Genomic DNA, 15,599 nt, shown 5'->3' on the forward strand with positions numbered 1-15,599 from the left:
CTCCTTCTCTAAAGAAAGAATAAGAGCAAGGGATCACTGGAAAAATGATGAGCCAGGGCCCCAGTGGCCGAAAAAGCAGTTACGAAACCAGGGTGCACCACTTACTAACTGTGACTTTAGGCAAGTTACTCGGCTGTTTAAAAACTCCACTTTTCCAAGTAAATGGAAATACTAAGGAAAGCTCCTTTCTAGGGTTGTTTTTGAAATCAACTGTGCTAATGTCATTCAGAGCTTAGCAGAGTGTGGGGCCCTTGTACTCACTATTTTTATCTATCTAGGCACGAAGCAAGGAGCCTCTGAACCAAGGACGTTGGCAATAGGTTTGGAAACTTTCAAGAAAAATTTCAGAAGAGACTCCAGGACCTTAATGACTAAATTGTATGTGTTACAGGGGAGGGAAAAGAAGGGCAAGGGAAAGAAGAGGGTAGCTAAGACATTTTTACCTCCCAGCAGAGTGGGATCATGGGCCAGGCTATGTGTGCGTGGAGCCTCCCTGCTGTCCAGGACACCTGCTGGTAACCAAAATCGACTCCACTCCCAAGTTGCAAAGGACAAAGCTGACCTGGGTGTTGGGTTTGAGGACAAGAGTAGAGGGGGAGCCAGTTTAGATAAATGCCTTCCCTGGCCTGTTTTCCAAACCACACTTCATTGGTTGAATATTTTAAATATTCAGGGTGATTCACTTTTTGTAATGCACAGACCCTGAATATAAACGAAGGGATTTCTTTTCATCTGCACATGTCAATTGGACAGTCTTGTGTGGCTCATTGAATTCTGATCTCAAAGAGCCTGATACAAAGGTGGCGGGCAAGGTGTGCCTTGTGAAAGAGGTTTCAGGCTAGTGGGGAGGGCTCCTGGAGTCAGACTTCCTCCTGACAAGGAGGAGCTGAAAACAGGGGACGTTTGAAGAGTTACTGTGTTTTTATCATATAGAGTGGCAAACGTTCAACACTACAAACATCCACTGTGTGAGAGAGTGGGAGAATTGTGCGCTCTTGCCAGAAGTCTGGGAAATGTAAGTTGAAATAATAATGAGATATCAATTTATGTCCATCAGGGAGGCAGGAGTTAAAAGGACCAATAGGATCATTGCTGGTGGGAATGTGGGGAAGAATAATGTCATAATTGGCAGCAGAATGTGATGTTACTGCCTTTTTAGAAAACAATCTGACAACATCTACTTAATTTTTTATGCATGTATATACATATATAAGTATATATATATTGAAACTTACATGCACACACTCCCCCCACATATATGGAGAGAAACCAATATATATATATATTGAAAAGTGAATCACACAAGGGTGCACATTGCAAAAAATATCACTGAAAATGACGGAAAAAACCCTAAAAACCCAATAAGTGCCCATCAATATAAGAAAGATATACTATCGAACATTCACATTATGGAATATTATGCAAATAAAAGCAATGAGCAATGAACAATGAAGGAAAAATTAAGTTAGAGCCCATAATTTTCAACATGGAGGAACAAAGCTCTAGAAATAAATGGAAGAGTAGTGAAGTTTGCAAAGGAGGCCATGAGCCTCAGCAACACACAGAATGCCAGATGTTGATATCAAGACTTTTTTTGTCTCTGTCTGTCTCTCTCTCTCAGTTCTTCTTGGCTCCTCTCTTAGGCTTTGTCCTCTTCTTTTTTTGTAATTAAACAAAAATTTTTTGAAAGATTCTACTTATTTGAGAGAGAGAGCAGAGCAAGAGAGAGAGATAGAGAGAGAAAGAACCAGTGGGGGGAGGGGGAAGGGGCAGAGGGAGAGGGAGAAGCAGGCTCCCGCGGAGCAAGATGCCAGATGACATGGGGCTCAATCCCAGGACCCTGGGATCATGACCTGAGCCCAAGGCAGACGTTTAACCAACAGAGCTAGCCAGGCGCCCCAGGCTTTGTCCTCTTGAGGGCAAGATGGGCGTCCAGGCATATGTTTTCCTCAGAAGCAGTAATTCCAGGGAGAGGGAGAGATCCTCTCATTCACCTTCTCTACCAATCTTGGAAAAGGAGTCTGATTGGTTTCGCTCCAGTCTCATGCCTCTGGTTGCATGTCTGCTTGGGGCATACTCATCCTGTGCAGGGTCCCATGATTTACCACCTGCAGCTCTTGGGAGGCAAGTGGGCAGTTCCCAAAAGGAAAAGGTGCTGGGCAGGTCAAAAAGATAACAGGTGTCCACAATATCTGCCTAATCTTTTCTCTATGCATATTTATGTATAAACATAATTCAACTTACCTTGTTAATGAAAAGATTCTAACATGTAAAGCATATTCCTATACTATTCATAAAACTTCTCATAACCTTCCATTTCTCATGATACTGATTGCATAGAAAAAGGGGACCTTACCTATTGCTTTCCATTTTTCTGCTTTATATTAATATATATCAATACTATATTTATATACTACTGTATAAAGCCAGACATCTCAAAGAAGGGGAAGACCCATGTGTGAGAAAGCAGGTTCTCCCTGTAAATAAACAGCCCCATTCAGTGGCTGGAATTAAGGAAATTGTCAAATTACCAGTAAAAGGAGTGGAGGGAGCACTGTTCCCCATTTATCTATTGATATAATTGTTTATGTGGCCCATGGAAGATAGGCAGGAGAATACGAAGACATCAGACGGGAGACCCTAAAACAAATCAATCTAGATAGGAAAGCAATGAGCCAATCCGTTATGTCAACCATTAATTACTCTGTACATGTTTCCTGAGACCCTAATATGTATCTGGCGCTTTACTAACTTCACAAACATAGGCCCCGTCCTCATAAAGTTTAGAGTACATTGTGGATAGGCTGAGGACAGGTAGTAAACAAAGGACGGCAAACTTGATGGGGACTAATTCAAAAAGGTGCTTAGAACTACGGGGGATTAGCATAGATGGTGCAAACCTCACTTAGCTGGAATCAAGAGGGGCTTCTTTATTTTTTTTAAATTTTTTAAAGATTTTATTTGTTTATTTGAGAGAGAAAGAATGAGAGAGCATGAGATGGGGGAGGGTCAGAGGGAGAAACAGACTCCCTGCCGAGCAGGGAGCCCGATGCGGGACTCGATCCCGGGACTTCAGGATCATGACCTGAGCCAAAGTCAGTTGCGTAACCAACTGAGCCACACAGGTGCTCTAGAGGGCCTTCCTTAGAACGTGTTGTATAAATCTGACAGCTGAAAGATAAGTGAGAATTGGCTGGACAGAAGGGGAATGGGAAGGAAGGCCGCCTACAAGGGCCCCAGGGCAGAGAGGGCATAGTGTGCTCCCAGAGTCTAGAGAAGGCCGACTCAGCTCTCAGACGGAGAGTGTAGACCGTGGAGTCAGATGGGGGTGGGCAAGGGGACAGGGCCTTATTCATGTGGAATGTTGTAGGTGATGTGGGGGGTTAGGGCCTGTGTGCTGAGGCTGGTGGGAAGCCACTGCAGGATTTGGGATAGAGGAGCGATATGATTGTAAGGGAGTTGTTAAGAGAACGCTGGGTTTGTAGAATATGGAACAGATGGAAGGAAGGCAGGGGTGGCTGCAGGGAAGCCGGTGGGGAGGCTGCCATGGTAATTCAAAGGAGGGATGATGGTGGCCTGGGCTGAGGTGGTGGCCAGGCGATGGAGAGAGGTGGAGGGGGGCAGTTTAATGTCCTTGAGAGTTGGAAGGCTGGTTAGATGTATGGAATGAGAGAAAGAGTCCAATATGATGATCAGGTTTTGGTTTGAAAAAAAAACAAATCATACCAAGCCAAAAAAAAAAAAAATGCCTTTGAGGTACTCAGTTGGTTAAGCGTCCGACTCTTTTTTTTTTTTTTAAGATTTTATTTATTTATTTGACAGAGAGACAGAGAGCACAAGTAGGCAGAGTGGCAGGCAGAGGGAGAGGGAGAAGCAGGTTTCCCGCCGAGCAGGGAGCCCGATGCAGGGCTCGATCCCAGGCCCCTGGGATCATGACCTGAGCCAAAGGCAGACGCTTAACCGACTGAGCTACCCAGGCGCCCCATAAGCAACCCACTCTTGATTTTGGCTCAGGTCATAATCTCAGGGTTGTGAGATGGAGCCCTGAGTTGGGCTCTGAGCTCAGTGGAGTGTGGGCTTCTCTCCCTCTCCCTCTCCCCCCTCCCCCTGCACATGCACACTTGTGCACTCTCTCTTTCTCTCTCAAATAAATAAATAAATAAATAAATAAATAAATAAATAAATAAATCTTTTAAAAAAAGGTGCCTTTACCAAGAACCCTGGAGGAGAAACAGTTTGGAGCGGTAAACGGTGAGCTCAGTTTGGGATAAGTTGAGTGTGAGGTACGAATGAGACAATGGGTAGAATTTTGAATAGGTAGCTAGATACACATGGAGAAGTCAGGGTATCAAACCAGCTTGTTCTGAGAGTTTGGGCTTGAATTACATGGATATTGTGAAACCATTCATCCTATTCCATGGGTGAAGAAAGAGTCACCTGCTTAATTTTTGCTTCCTGCTCACATGATTTCTTAGCCAAGATAAGTCTTCACTTAGCAATATAAGTCCTTTTCTGAAATGTTAGTATTCTTGAAATAAAACTTCTTTCTTTTGGAGATTTTGAAAGACACAATGAGCAAACAATCCAGCGAGGCCCATTAGGGGATTGAAGGGAAGGAGCTAATGTCCTAAAATGGCAGCTGGTTCTGTGACGGTTTTATTTATTTATTTTCATTATTATTTTTAAAAATAATTTTTTTTTTTTTTTTTTTTAGATTTTATTTATTTGAGAGAGAGAGAGGGAAGGAGAGCACGAGCAGGGGGAGGGGCAGAGGGAGAAGCAGACTCCTCACTGAGCAGGGAGCCAGAGGTGGGACTCGATCCCAGGACCCTGAGATCATGACCTGAGCAGAACGCAGATGCTTAACAGACTGAGCCACCCAGGCACCCCTCTGTGACGTTTTATATTAAATATACCTGACTTGTGTTTTGTTTTCTAAAAAGTGAGGGTCTTGAAATAGTATTATGTGCCAAACTTTGCCTTCCTTAACAGGCTAATGGCCTTCCCAACTCACCAAACCAGGCTTTTGTAAATATTTCTGTTTTGTGAATACTTTCTCTGTTTTGTAAATACTTCTGAACCTAGTAGCTTATTTAAGTGTGTCTAATTACAAATAAACACAACAATCAGCCCTGAGCTCAAAAGGACAAACACACACAACAGATCACTTTGAAGAAGCATGCATATTTTGTTGGCATCTCCCAATAAAGGAAGCAGCCCTGCAGGAGAAAAACCATAAAGCTGGGTGTTCAATTAGCATCAGGTTCTTCATCTACGAATTTATGATTGAACATGGTTATATTTGTGTTCTAATGCAATATGTTCTTTAACAGGAACTGATTAAAGATGGTCTTTTCTACCTCCTAAGCATCTTTCTTTTTTTTAAAGATTTTATTTATTATTTATTTGACAGAGAGAGACAGGCAGAGAGGGAACACAAGCAGGGGGAGTGGGAGAGGGAGAAGCAGGCTTCCCGCGGAGCAGAGAGCCCGATGCGGGGCTCGATCCCAGGACCCCGGGACCATGACCTGAGCCGAAGGCAGACGCTTAACGACTGAGCCACCCAGGCGCCCCCCTCCTAAGCATCTTTCAATTCTCCCCCTAATCTCTATCGATACCTATCACCTCCTCTTTAGTTTAGGCTATCTCTATGTGTGGTGGGACCAAAGTTCTGTAGCCAGGCTGAGCTAGGTTGACACTGGTTAGTAGGAGGATCCCAGTTCCAATGAAGTCTTGAAGACCCAGGCTTGCCTTTCTGCTTCTCTAAGACCCTGATTCTCTTTCAAGACCCCTAAAGGTTAGTATTATAAGCCTTTGTAATACCTATGACTCAGACAAAAGAGCTTCCAGCCAGAAATACCTGTATCTAAAAGAAATAACTGTATAATGCAGTTATACTCTTTATATAACTATGAGCTTCAAAAGTGAAAGATTATTCTTATTGTGTAGTTTAACAGGGCATGGAAATCCTACAAAACTATTTGGTGCTGGTGGGAGGAAGTGAGTGGCAGAGCTCCAGTGTGGGCAGTTCCCATTTAAAGCGCTTGTAGACAGAGGACAGACCCGAGAAAAACTGAAATGCCATCCTCCCATCTCCCTTTTTAGTGCCCAGCAAGGAGCCCGTGTCCAATGCTCCCACGCTGCTCCCTGGGCACACCCCCAAAGGCCTGTGTCCTTGCTTGAATCTCACGCTCCTCCGGGCTTCTCCCGGTCAAAATGGCTCCTTGCCCTCAGGCATTAGCACCATGAGAATGGTCAGACACATGAATTCATAGTATGATGCCTCCTCTCCAAAGAAGGAATCCTCCAGGAGCCGAATTTCAGCTACCTTGAGAGGAAGGGGAGAAAAGCATTGTGAACCCGGGGGTCTTCCTGATACGCGTGGTCACAAATTCATGATGCAGTCACCAATCTGCCCTTGCTCGACAGTGTTCCGGTGCCAGGCTCTGGGTGAAACCCCGTTCTATCCTTCAGCCTCTGCCTGAAGCCAATGCACATTCTGCTTGAGGGCAAGAGTTTTTCCTCTGAATGAACCGTTTCCCCTGAAGAAATTGGCTGAGTGGTATGGCTCCGGCTGATGAGTCAGAGAATGTAGTGTCTGCTCCCTGCAACACCATTTCCCAACTACGTAACCTCGGGCAAGCCACTTAACCTCGCTGAGGGGCAACATCCTAGACTCAAATCGGGATAATAATACCTCCTCTGCATCCTTACGGCTGGTTATTTTAAAGAGCGAGTGAGATAATAAATGGGAACTGGCCTTGAGATCTCTAAAATTAAGATATTAGTACTGAAGGGTGACAGCTTCCCTCACCCGGTCCGGTTATTTTAAACACATAATACAAGATCTTTCCATATTGCTGGCAATATGGAAGGAAACAGCTGCGGGTCCAAGCCAATTTTAGAAACCCGTGTTTTCGCAAAAAGAAGAGTCAACTTTCATCACGACAGCGTTGCTGGCCCAAGACGGCCACTGCCAGACAACAATGTAGAGACGGCCCAGCAGGTGTCAGCAGAGAACCAAGTTTGGGTACTCCGCCGGCTCACCGAGGGGTGGAGGGGACGTTGGGGCCGCTGGCGGAGACAGGGTTGGCGAGAGTCTGCCAGTCCAATCCTGCTGGGCTGCAGGTGGGCAGATTGGGACCAAGAGGTGGAAACAACTCTCCAACTCTACCTACAGAACTCTCATTGGCTCCAGGATCCTCTCCCTTCCAAGGGTCCCTTCCATTCCTGAAATGGACAATTCCGTGTCCCTCTCCGTCTTCAGGACCTGTGCTATCACTTGGAAGACTTGTCTCAAAGGAAAGAAAGGTTTGTTTGTTGTTTAGAGAAATATAACTTTGGGAGTGATTTCCTCTTTCCCTCTCAACACCAGAGTTGTTTTGAATGTATGATTTTTCACCTACACCTCCTTCTCCTACCCTAACATTGGGCTCACTCACAGGAGACCGAACCCCAGCTATTCAGATGCAGTAATTCAGCTAACCAATCCAGCTTCCACAAGGATAATGCATTGAGAGTGGGCAAGCGCTGTTTCAGAAACCAAACAGAACCTGTTGAATGAAGTACCAAATCTTAATGTGTTAAAGATGGCCTCTCATAGTTTACTGTTACGGGGACATGATTTCACTGCAAATATATGTGAGTCTATGTTGCAGTGAGCCATGTTGAAATGGGTTCTACTCTTAGGTTTTATGAGGTCTGAGGTCTTTCCTGGCTGGGGGTGAAGGGGAAGGTGACTTGGAGAGACAGAGAAGTAGCTCTTTGCAACAGGAGCAAACCCCAAACTGCTTGCTTGCCCTACTGCCCAGTCTCTAAGACCCCTAGTGAGCACATGAGTGTGTGTATATGTGTGTGTGTGGGGGGGGTGGTACACATGTGTGCAGTGGTACATCGTAGGAATGGAAGGAAGGGCATGTGTGAGAAACTCTGTGAGAGGAAAGAGCAAATGGGATCAGACCCAGAAGATTTTCTGAGGCTCTGAAGCCAGATCTGTGGGCTGGAGGTCAAGGGCACGGCCATGATCACATAAAGAGATGGCCACCTACCAGTCTGCTACACCTGGGGAATGAGAAAAAGGCAAAAGAAGAAATCAGTGACTATGGAACTTGTGGTCCTATCACATTGTTACTTGCCTTTCCTTCCCCATATCAGAGTCTAACTATCTTCAGAAAAACTCTGGAACTCTATTTAGTTCTAGAAGAATGAAAGTTTCCAGGAAAAGGGAGTTGGGGCCTGCTTAGAATAATCCAGGGTGTGTGTGTGTGTGTATGTGTAGCCTCTAGAGTCCTAAACTCCAGTATCTAGCATCCAAAAGGAACAGAGTTCCCATACCCACCACTAAATGTGAGCGCTGAGCCCCACAGTCTATAAATCTTGAGCTGGCAGAATGACAACAGAATATATGCAAATTCCTGCATTACTACAAATCTCTCATATCCTCAGCTGGGTAAGCTATGTTTCCTTTTCTTTCTGACTGTGAATATTTAATTATTTCCTTCTTTTTCTTTGAAACCAGGAGGTACCGTGATTGAAATAATATTCAAAATAAAGGCAGGGGGAGTCCCAAGTCCACAAAGCAACTGCTTTGCACATTATTTTGCCCAACACGTAAAAGGAAAAACAAAAGCAGATAGCAGATCTGGACATCTTAAGCCCTTGCGGAGTTACATCACTGCAATAAACAAAGGTCTGCAGTCACTCTCTTTGAGCTTTTATGCTCAACTGGTGTGTATCTGTGTCTCCGGGTTTAGGACAAGAATTTGCACTGGGATTTCAGTATGGGGACTCTAAAAACACAGGGACAACCAAAGGGTAAGGGGACCCGTCTCTTGCTCCGGTCAATGCCTTAACCTCTGATTCAGGCCCCTTCTTTCAATCCTAGATCCCCATAAGCAAAATTGTTCCATTATAAAAGGGACCTTACCTGGCATTGTCCATTCCCAGTACGGTGAAATAGATTTTGGCTGTGTCTACCCAGCAAAAGAGAAGGGGAGAGTTGAATGCGTTAAAGACAGCCATGAGAATCGATCAGAAACCCCTACCTCTGCTGCTCTCTGTTTTCAATTGTAATTTGCCAGCACAGCTTGGCGGCCTCAGACGAAATTGTCTTTACAGATGAGCTTCCTCAAAGACAGCACAGCCACATTTACGCTCAAGTTAATTGGGTTAAGTGAGGCCCTCTGCACTCCTGCCGGAGCCGGGAGCCTCGTGGCTACCAGGCCCCGGGAAGCCCTCGCCTCTGCCCCCAGGGCCTCCCCGCCCGTCTCAATTGCTCTGGACCAGTTCATTTCGCCACAGCTCGGAGCCGCTCGGAAAGCAAAGATTAAAGGGGAAAGTCGCAGCTGTATATTTATATTTTCATTGCTAGAAGGGAATTGATTTCCGCGCATTTATTTTGGTAGTTGTAATACACAAGGGCGGATTTGCGTCACCCGAGCAACTTGTCGGTGGAGATAAAGTTGCACAAATATTGAAAGGGGAAGTGCTAGGAGTCATTATAGAGTTTTTCTCCGGAAGAAATAAGGATTTCTGCAGTATCCTAAAATACTAAGGCCGCTTCTATTTTGAGACCAATCTCGCAGGCACATCCGCTCATTTAGTACGAGTTTGAGCCCATCAAAAAACAGGAGATGACCTGAACTCCGGCGAGCCCGGGGTTTCCTGCTGCTTTCTTGGTTCTGAGGGGTGGGCAGTAAGGAGGAGGGGAGTCAGCGGGCTCAGAAGAGGGCGAGGGGCCCGCAGCGGCGAGACCTGATCCCGGGGAAGGGGTGTGTGTTGGGGGGCGGCGGGGGAAGCAGGGCGTCGCTTCACAGGTTTCCTTTTTTGCTTTTCCCTCCAGGAGCTCGGTGTAGGCCCGGGTGGCGCAGACGCGGTTGCAGTGGAGCCGAGGGCCTGGAAGAGCAGGGGGCGCGCGCGAAGTTGCAATTTAGAACCAAGCCGCGGGCCTTTCGGGGACACAGAAGAGCGCGCGGCGGGGCTAGGAGTGCGCAGGAAAACCCTGATCCCGGGCCTCGTCTCCGCCCCGGCCTTGAAATGCTGCAGATGCGGGTCGTGGGCGCCTCGGGACACCCGGAGGGCCCGCGTTCCGCCTAGTCGGCACCCCGCGCCCACTCCCCACCTCCCCAGGGACGTGCTTATTTGGGGGCGAGAGGCAGGGGTGAGGCCTAAAGACGTCGCCTTTGGAACCTTGAGTTTGAACTTAGGCGCCGCTGTTGAAATGTTTGCAGTCAAATCGGAATTAGAAGTGACACTAGAAAAGAGAAGAAAAGGGGGTTTATGGCCGTCCCCACACACTCGCGCTGGTGACTGTCCGTGGGGGCTCTGAAGGCCGCGTCCTTCCAGCCGAGTCTCGCCATAGGCCCCGGCCCCACCTCCACTGGGGCACTTCAAGGAGGGTCCAACACCCCATGCGGCCTCATACCTGTCACTCCTTTGCCTCTGTCTAGAAACCGGACTGGTCTTCCTGGATCTGTTGCCCCAGATGCCCCTGTCGTCAGGCGATTCAACAACTCCATTCCATCTCTGGAAATAACACCTCTGTCCTTGCAGCAAGGAGCAAGGCACAAAAACCCTTTAGTAAAAGAGCGACCTAGGGAGGGGGAGAGAAAGACAGAGAGCCGATGGAGGCATGGGCAGGGGACAGGCAGGAGGGGATGTCCCATTGCTGCATGGCCGGAAGTGATTGATCAGTGATTGATTACTTTCCAGGAGAAAGTCAAAAGCTTAAAATGACAGCATCTGTAACAAGAGGCTAGAAACCACTAGAAATAAATTTAATTAGCCCCAATCTTGAATTTGACCCAGGCATGGCAAGTTCAGTTGCCCTTCTGGGTTGATTTGGTAAGACCTCTTAGTGCTGAAGTGAAATAAAAAAAATGTCACAGAAGCTTTAATGCAACTGTATTAAAAGTTTTTTGCGGGGAGGGAGACATGCCTCAGAAGCACAGAAGATCAATTAGGAGATGCTTATTAGGGCAATCGAAAACAAAAGATTTCGTGGTTTCATTATTGTTATTATTTTATTTTCTTCCTGAAAATGTGCAAGAAGAGCTCATCTGGGTGGCCTGTGGTTTGTTTGGGAGAGGGGTGGGGAAATCCATTCTGACTGTAATTTAAAAGAGAAGGAATTCTTAAAATAGAGATGTTGATGTTGCAGAAAACCCCCACTACACCCACCCCCACTACACCCACCCTGCGCTCTAAAGACCCGAAGCACGAATGGAAGGCGTCGGCCTCCACTGCAGCTTCTTTTGCGACCAGGCCCAAGGGCTTCCTGGGGAAGCAGTCACTGAATTGAAAGTAGTATTTAACCCCAAAGAAATGTGCTCTTGTGGGCACTTGCAAAACAATGGACCCCACGTGATCTGGGGTTGTGGTGGAGCTGGGAGGGCGACATTTCCTACGAGGTGCAGCGGCGGAGGGGACGCGCGTGCCGCTTTCCCGGGTTTCGGACGGCGGCCTGTTTGGTTGTCGTCTGAGGCTCGGGGGAGGGTTTGGCTGCGTCCAAGGGAGACGTTCGGAGACATCCATCTTATTTTGTTTGAAAAGTTGCTCGTCCAAGTTGTCACTGGGTGACAGCTTGGACTAAAGCTAATTTGCGAACCGCCCCTCCTCTCTTCCCTGAGGCTCTCGGAGGCAGCGCCGCGGACGCGGTGCTAAATTGGGCGGGGACTTCGGACCCCAGCTTTCTGGAGCCAGAGCTCAGAGCTGAGCAGCTTGGCAGCGGGAGCCCACGAAGGATGAGGACACCGACTTTCGGGATAAAGGCCGAGTGAAGAAAAATCAGGCCCGAGTGAGGTCAGGAGGAGGGAATCCAGGGGGCCACCCCCGTGTTCCAGGAGGCGGGCTTTGCACCCGTGAAAATACACAGAAGCACCCGCTTCTCTGGGCAAGCGCTGGCGCTGGGACCAACTCTCTACGTCCGATGTCGGTTTGGAGCTGCACAAGTTAGGGGAGGGTCAGAATTCCCTGGAGCCTCCGCCCGGGCCCCTACGCAGGGGACCCCGCTCAGCCCACGCGGCAGCAGCAAACACTTTGGCGTGGCCGGGGCGTGGCCGAGGAGGTGGGCCACGCCCCTCTTTCCCAATTCCCGTCTACTCCCCGCTCCCATTGGTCATGAGGATGGCCAATGAGCACTCGGATCGAGGTCCTACCCTGGGTCTGACTCCGAAGCTCCTGCCAAAAGTTTGGGAGTTTTTAGAGAGGAGTTTTTTTTTTTTTTTTTTTTCCTATTACTTTTTTTTTTTTTTTTTAAACTAACGGATTATTATTGTTGTTGTTTTAAATTTAGCTCTTAGGGCTTAGCTGTTTGGGTTTTCTTTTGGTGCCCAGCCCCTGTCTCCCCGGCTTCCCTGGCGTGTGCGGAGCCGCGGCCCCCGCCCGCCCAGCAGCTCCAGCGCCCCTCTCTCGCCTCCAGCCCGCGGGGAGCGCGGGCGCCGCGCCGCCTTTAAAGTGAGGCCACGGGCCGAGGCTGTGCCCGGCCGGGATCCGGGCCTCGCCTCTTCCCTCGGTGGCGCTAGGGCTCCCTGGCCTGTCTTCAGCGCGGACGGAGAAGCGAAAGCGGATCGTCCTCGGCTGGGCTGCCGCTGCCTCCGGGACTCAGCGCGCTCCTCCCCGCGCACCCACCCACCCACTGGGCCGGGCCCGGCCGGGCCGCGGCGGCAGCTCGGCTCACCCAGCCAGAATGTTCGCCGCCGGGCTGGCTCCCTTCTACGCCTCCAACTTCAGCCTCTGGTCGGCCGCCTACTGCTCCTCGGCGGGTCCGGGCGGCTGCTCCTTCCCCTTGGACCCCGCCGCGGTCAAGAAACCCTCCTTCTGCATCGCAGACATCCTGCACGCCGGCGTGGGGGAGCCGGGGGCGACCGCGGAGGGTCTGGCGGGGGCCTCGGCCGCCGCCCTCACCGCTCACTTGGGCTCGGCTCACCCGCACGCCTCTTTCCAAGCTGCCGCCAGATCCCCGCTTCGACCCACCCCGGTGGTGGCGCCCTCCGAAGTCCCGGCTGGCTTCCCGCAGCGGCTGTCTCCGCTCTCAGCCGCCTACCACCACCATCACCCACAGCCACAGCAGCCGCAACAGCCTCCGCAGCAGCCACAGCCTCCGCCTGCGCCCCGGGCTGGCGCCTTGCAGCCCCCTGTCTCCGGGGCGCGGGTGGTCCCGAACCCCTCGCATAGCGGCTCGGCCCCGGCCCCCTCTAGCAAGGACCTCAAATTTGGAATTGACCGCATTTTGTCTGCAGAATTTGACCCCAAAGTCAAGGAAGGCAACACGCTGAGAGGTAGGTCTTGGGCGAGAGGCTGCAGGCCTCTCTCTGGCCACGGCCCTGGCGCACTCCCCGTCCCAGGGCCATTTGGGATGCCTTTGAGTATTTGCACAATTAAGGACAAACCGGTAAAATGAGGGAGAAGAGAGTGAATTGTAAGAAGACTGTGAAACGTTAGGTTTAAAACTCACCTGCTCTGCGTTTAAAAAAAAAAAAAAAGATTCCAGGGATGCTTGAAAAACACACGTCACAGAATCATTATTCATAAAAATCGTTGGTGTAAATATTTGCTGAAATGACTATCATCTGTCTCTTGAATCATGTATCTAGAGGGAGAACTATATTAATTTGACAGGGAAAGCCCTTTTGGGGAACACTTTCCCTTCCATTTTTCTGATTTCTAGTGAAATTCCACTCAAGGAATGTAGGTAAACAAAATAGACCCCGGGCTCCCAAGAGAAAGCGGAGTTGGGGCTCCTTCACTGGGGAGGGGGTAGGTCTGTGGAATTCTAGCCAAGCACCTGGAAGTGACTTCCTTTTGGCCATTTTATATAAAGCCCTTCCTTGCTGTATGTGTAGACGTGGACCTGTGGGCTACACGCAGGAACATTTTGCGCATCGCCCCTTGGCCACTGTCGGGAGAGTGGTGTTTTGGCGCGGAGACAAGTGTCTCTCGTGACTTCGCTCCAGGAAAACCGAATCGAGGGGGAGGGGAGGAACAACTCAGTCCGAGAGAGTGTGGCTTTGCCCGAGGTGTAACCAGCTCTTTTCTCTCGCCTCCAGACCTCACGTCCCTGCTAACCAGCGGGCGGCCCGCAGGGGTGCACCTCCCCGGCCTGCAGCCCTCCGCCGGCCAGTTCTTCGCGTCTCTAGATCCCATTAACGAGGCTTCTGCCATCCTGAGCCCCTTAAGCTCGAACCCGAGGAATTCAGTTCAGCATCAGTTTCAAGACACGTTTCCAGGTACGGAAACCCTCCCGAGCGACGGCCTAACGGGGCAGGTCGACTGGCCCCAAACTGAGGACGGCTCACGTGGCCACCGCGGTGCAGCAATCCCGGAGTTGGTGAAGGAGGCTACCAAGTCCGGAGACAGAAACCGAAAGAGTTCTCAGATAGCTAGCTCACTCTTTTGTCGGCTCCCGGGGGGCGGGGGTGGGAGCGGTGGGGGACCTGGGGGTGCCGAGAAAGTGTGTGCGTGGGCGGGCGGGGCGAGGTGGGGTGAAGGGGCTTTCCCTAGTCTTTTCTCCGGAGAGTGGCTTGAAAATGCAGCAAGAGGTGTTGCCTTTTTAACACAATACAGAGTTAGGAATGACCTCAAACACTTTGCCCAAGGGGGTTCCGTTTGCTCGCACGTTTGCAAGAACGTGTTCATACACACACGTACACACACGTACACACACGAGAGTCAAAGCTGTCATCTCTCCATCCTTCAGGCCCAAGGGACAGTGTCGCCTACTTTTCGCATGCCCCAAAGGCCACGCGTTAGGTTTATGTTTTTTCTTTGGAATTAATCGACGAAGCGCGGGACTTCTCCACGCCACCCTCGCTTTAGGCCTTAAGCCTGAAGTCTTAAGAGCTGTAGGATTCCTCGGTAGGGAGGCCATTCCGCGTCTGCGTGAAGGACTTTCTGAATGGGGGCTCGACTGTTTAACGCAAAACACTTAGAAGCAGCACGGTGAGTCCCGGGCGCGCAGCCCGCGGACCGGGGGGCACTGACTCGGCCCTCCTGTCTTTCTCTCGCTCCCGCTCCCGCCCGGTGGCAGGTCCCTACGCCGTGCTCACGAAGGACACCATGCCACAGACCTACAAGAGGAAGCGCTCCTGGTCGCGGGCGGTCTTCTCCAACCTGCAGAGGAAAGGCCTGGAGAAGAGGTTTGAGATTCAGAAGTACGTGACCAAGCCCGACCGAAAGCAACTGGCAGCGATGCTAGGCCTCACGGACGCGCAGGTAAGCCGGCTCTGGCTCCCGCGCGCAGCTCCCTCGCGGGGTGGGGGGCAGCAGCGCGGCCTAGCCCCAGGCCGCCCTCCACCCCGGCCCACTCGGCCTTTGCCACGGAGACGCAAGGTCTTGAATTTCAAGAGACAATGTAGGCGTCGAAACTTGAGTCTGGGGGGTGGGGGGTGGGGGGGAGAGAAGGACGGAAAGAATAGCCCATCCCCAAAGATGTATGTCAACAAGCACTGCATGTTTATTTTGGCCAACAGGCGAAAGAACCGCGGAGAAAGCAAATAGGCCGCAGGAGATAATAATTATGTACTCGACTGTAGTGCAGTTCGCTGTAGGAGGCAGTTTATTTCAGAAGAGATAAAAATCCAAAGTCAAGAGATTGTTGTTGG

The 15,599-nt window shown here is 49.9% G+C and overlaps 2 protein-coding genes across 2 annotated transcripts in view; one reads left to right on the top strand and one right to left on the bottom strand.

The window, feature by feature from the left end:
- Positions 1 to 6,041: 6,041 nt before the first annotated feature.
- Positions 6,042 to 10,672, bottom strand: LOC145722095 (uncharacterized). The gene is made up of 4 exons (XM_081823212.1): positions 10,668 to 10,672; positions 9,638 to 10,573; positions 8,927 to 8,972; positions 6,042 to 7,553 (listed from the first exon to the last, which is right to left on the bottom strand). Exons 1-4 carry the CDS (start codon positions 10,670 to 10,672, stop codon positions 7,536 to 7,538), a joined length of 1,005 nt encoding a protein of 334 aa, XP_081679338.1. The 3' UTR covers positions 6,042 to 7,535.
- A 550-nt stretch (positions 10,673 to 11,222) lies between these two features.
- HLX (H2.0 like homeobox) overlaps positions 11,223 to 15,599 on the top strand; it is a 6,528-nt gene continuing 2,151 nt past the window's right edge. The window contains exons 1-3 of the mRNA XM_006745178.3: positions 11,223 to 13,277; positions 14,046 to 14,225; positions 15,026 to 15,210. Of these exons, the coding sequence (XP_006745241.2) occupies positions 12,686 to 13,277; positions 14,046 to 14,225; positions 15,026 to 15,210 (957 nt within the window). The 5' untranslated portion in view covers positions 11,223 to 12,685. The remainder of the gene's footprint in view (positions 13,278 to 14,045; positions 14,226 to 15,025; positions 15,211 to 15,599) is intronic.

Source organism: Leptonychotes weddellii, chromosome 6, assembly GCF_054177405.1.
Source record: "Leptonychotes weddellii isolate Sample4059 chromosome 6, ASM5417740v2, whole genome shotgun sequence".
In the NCBI taxonomy this organism is placed as follows: Eukaryota; Metazoa; Chordata; class Mammalia; order Carnivora; family Phocidae; genus Leptonychotes; species Leptonychotes weddellii.

Coding starts and splice junctions, on each gene's coding strand:
- LOC145722095 (XM_081823212.1), bottom strand. Junction 8,973..9,637: donor CCGGGCTCGCCGGAGTTCAG/GTCATCTCCTGT, acceptor TTTGCTGGGTAG/ACACAGCCAAAATCTATTTC.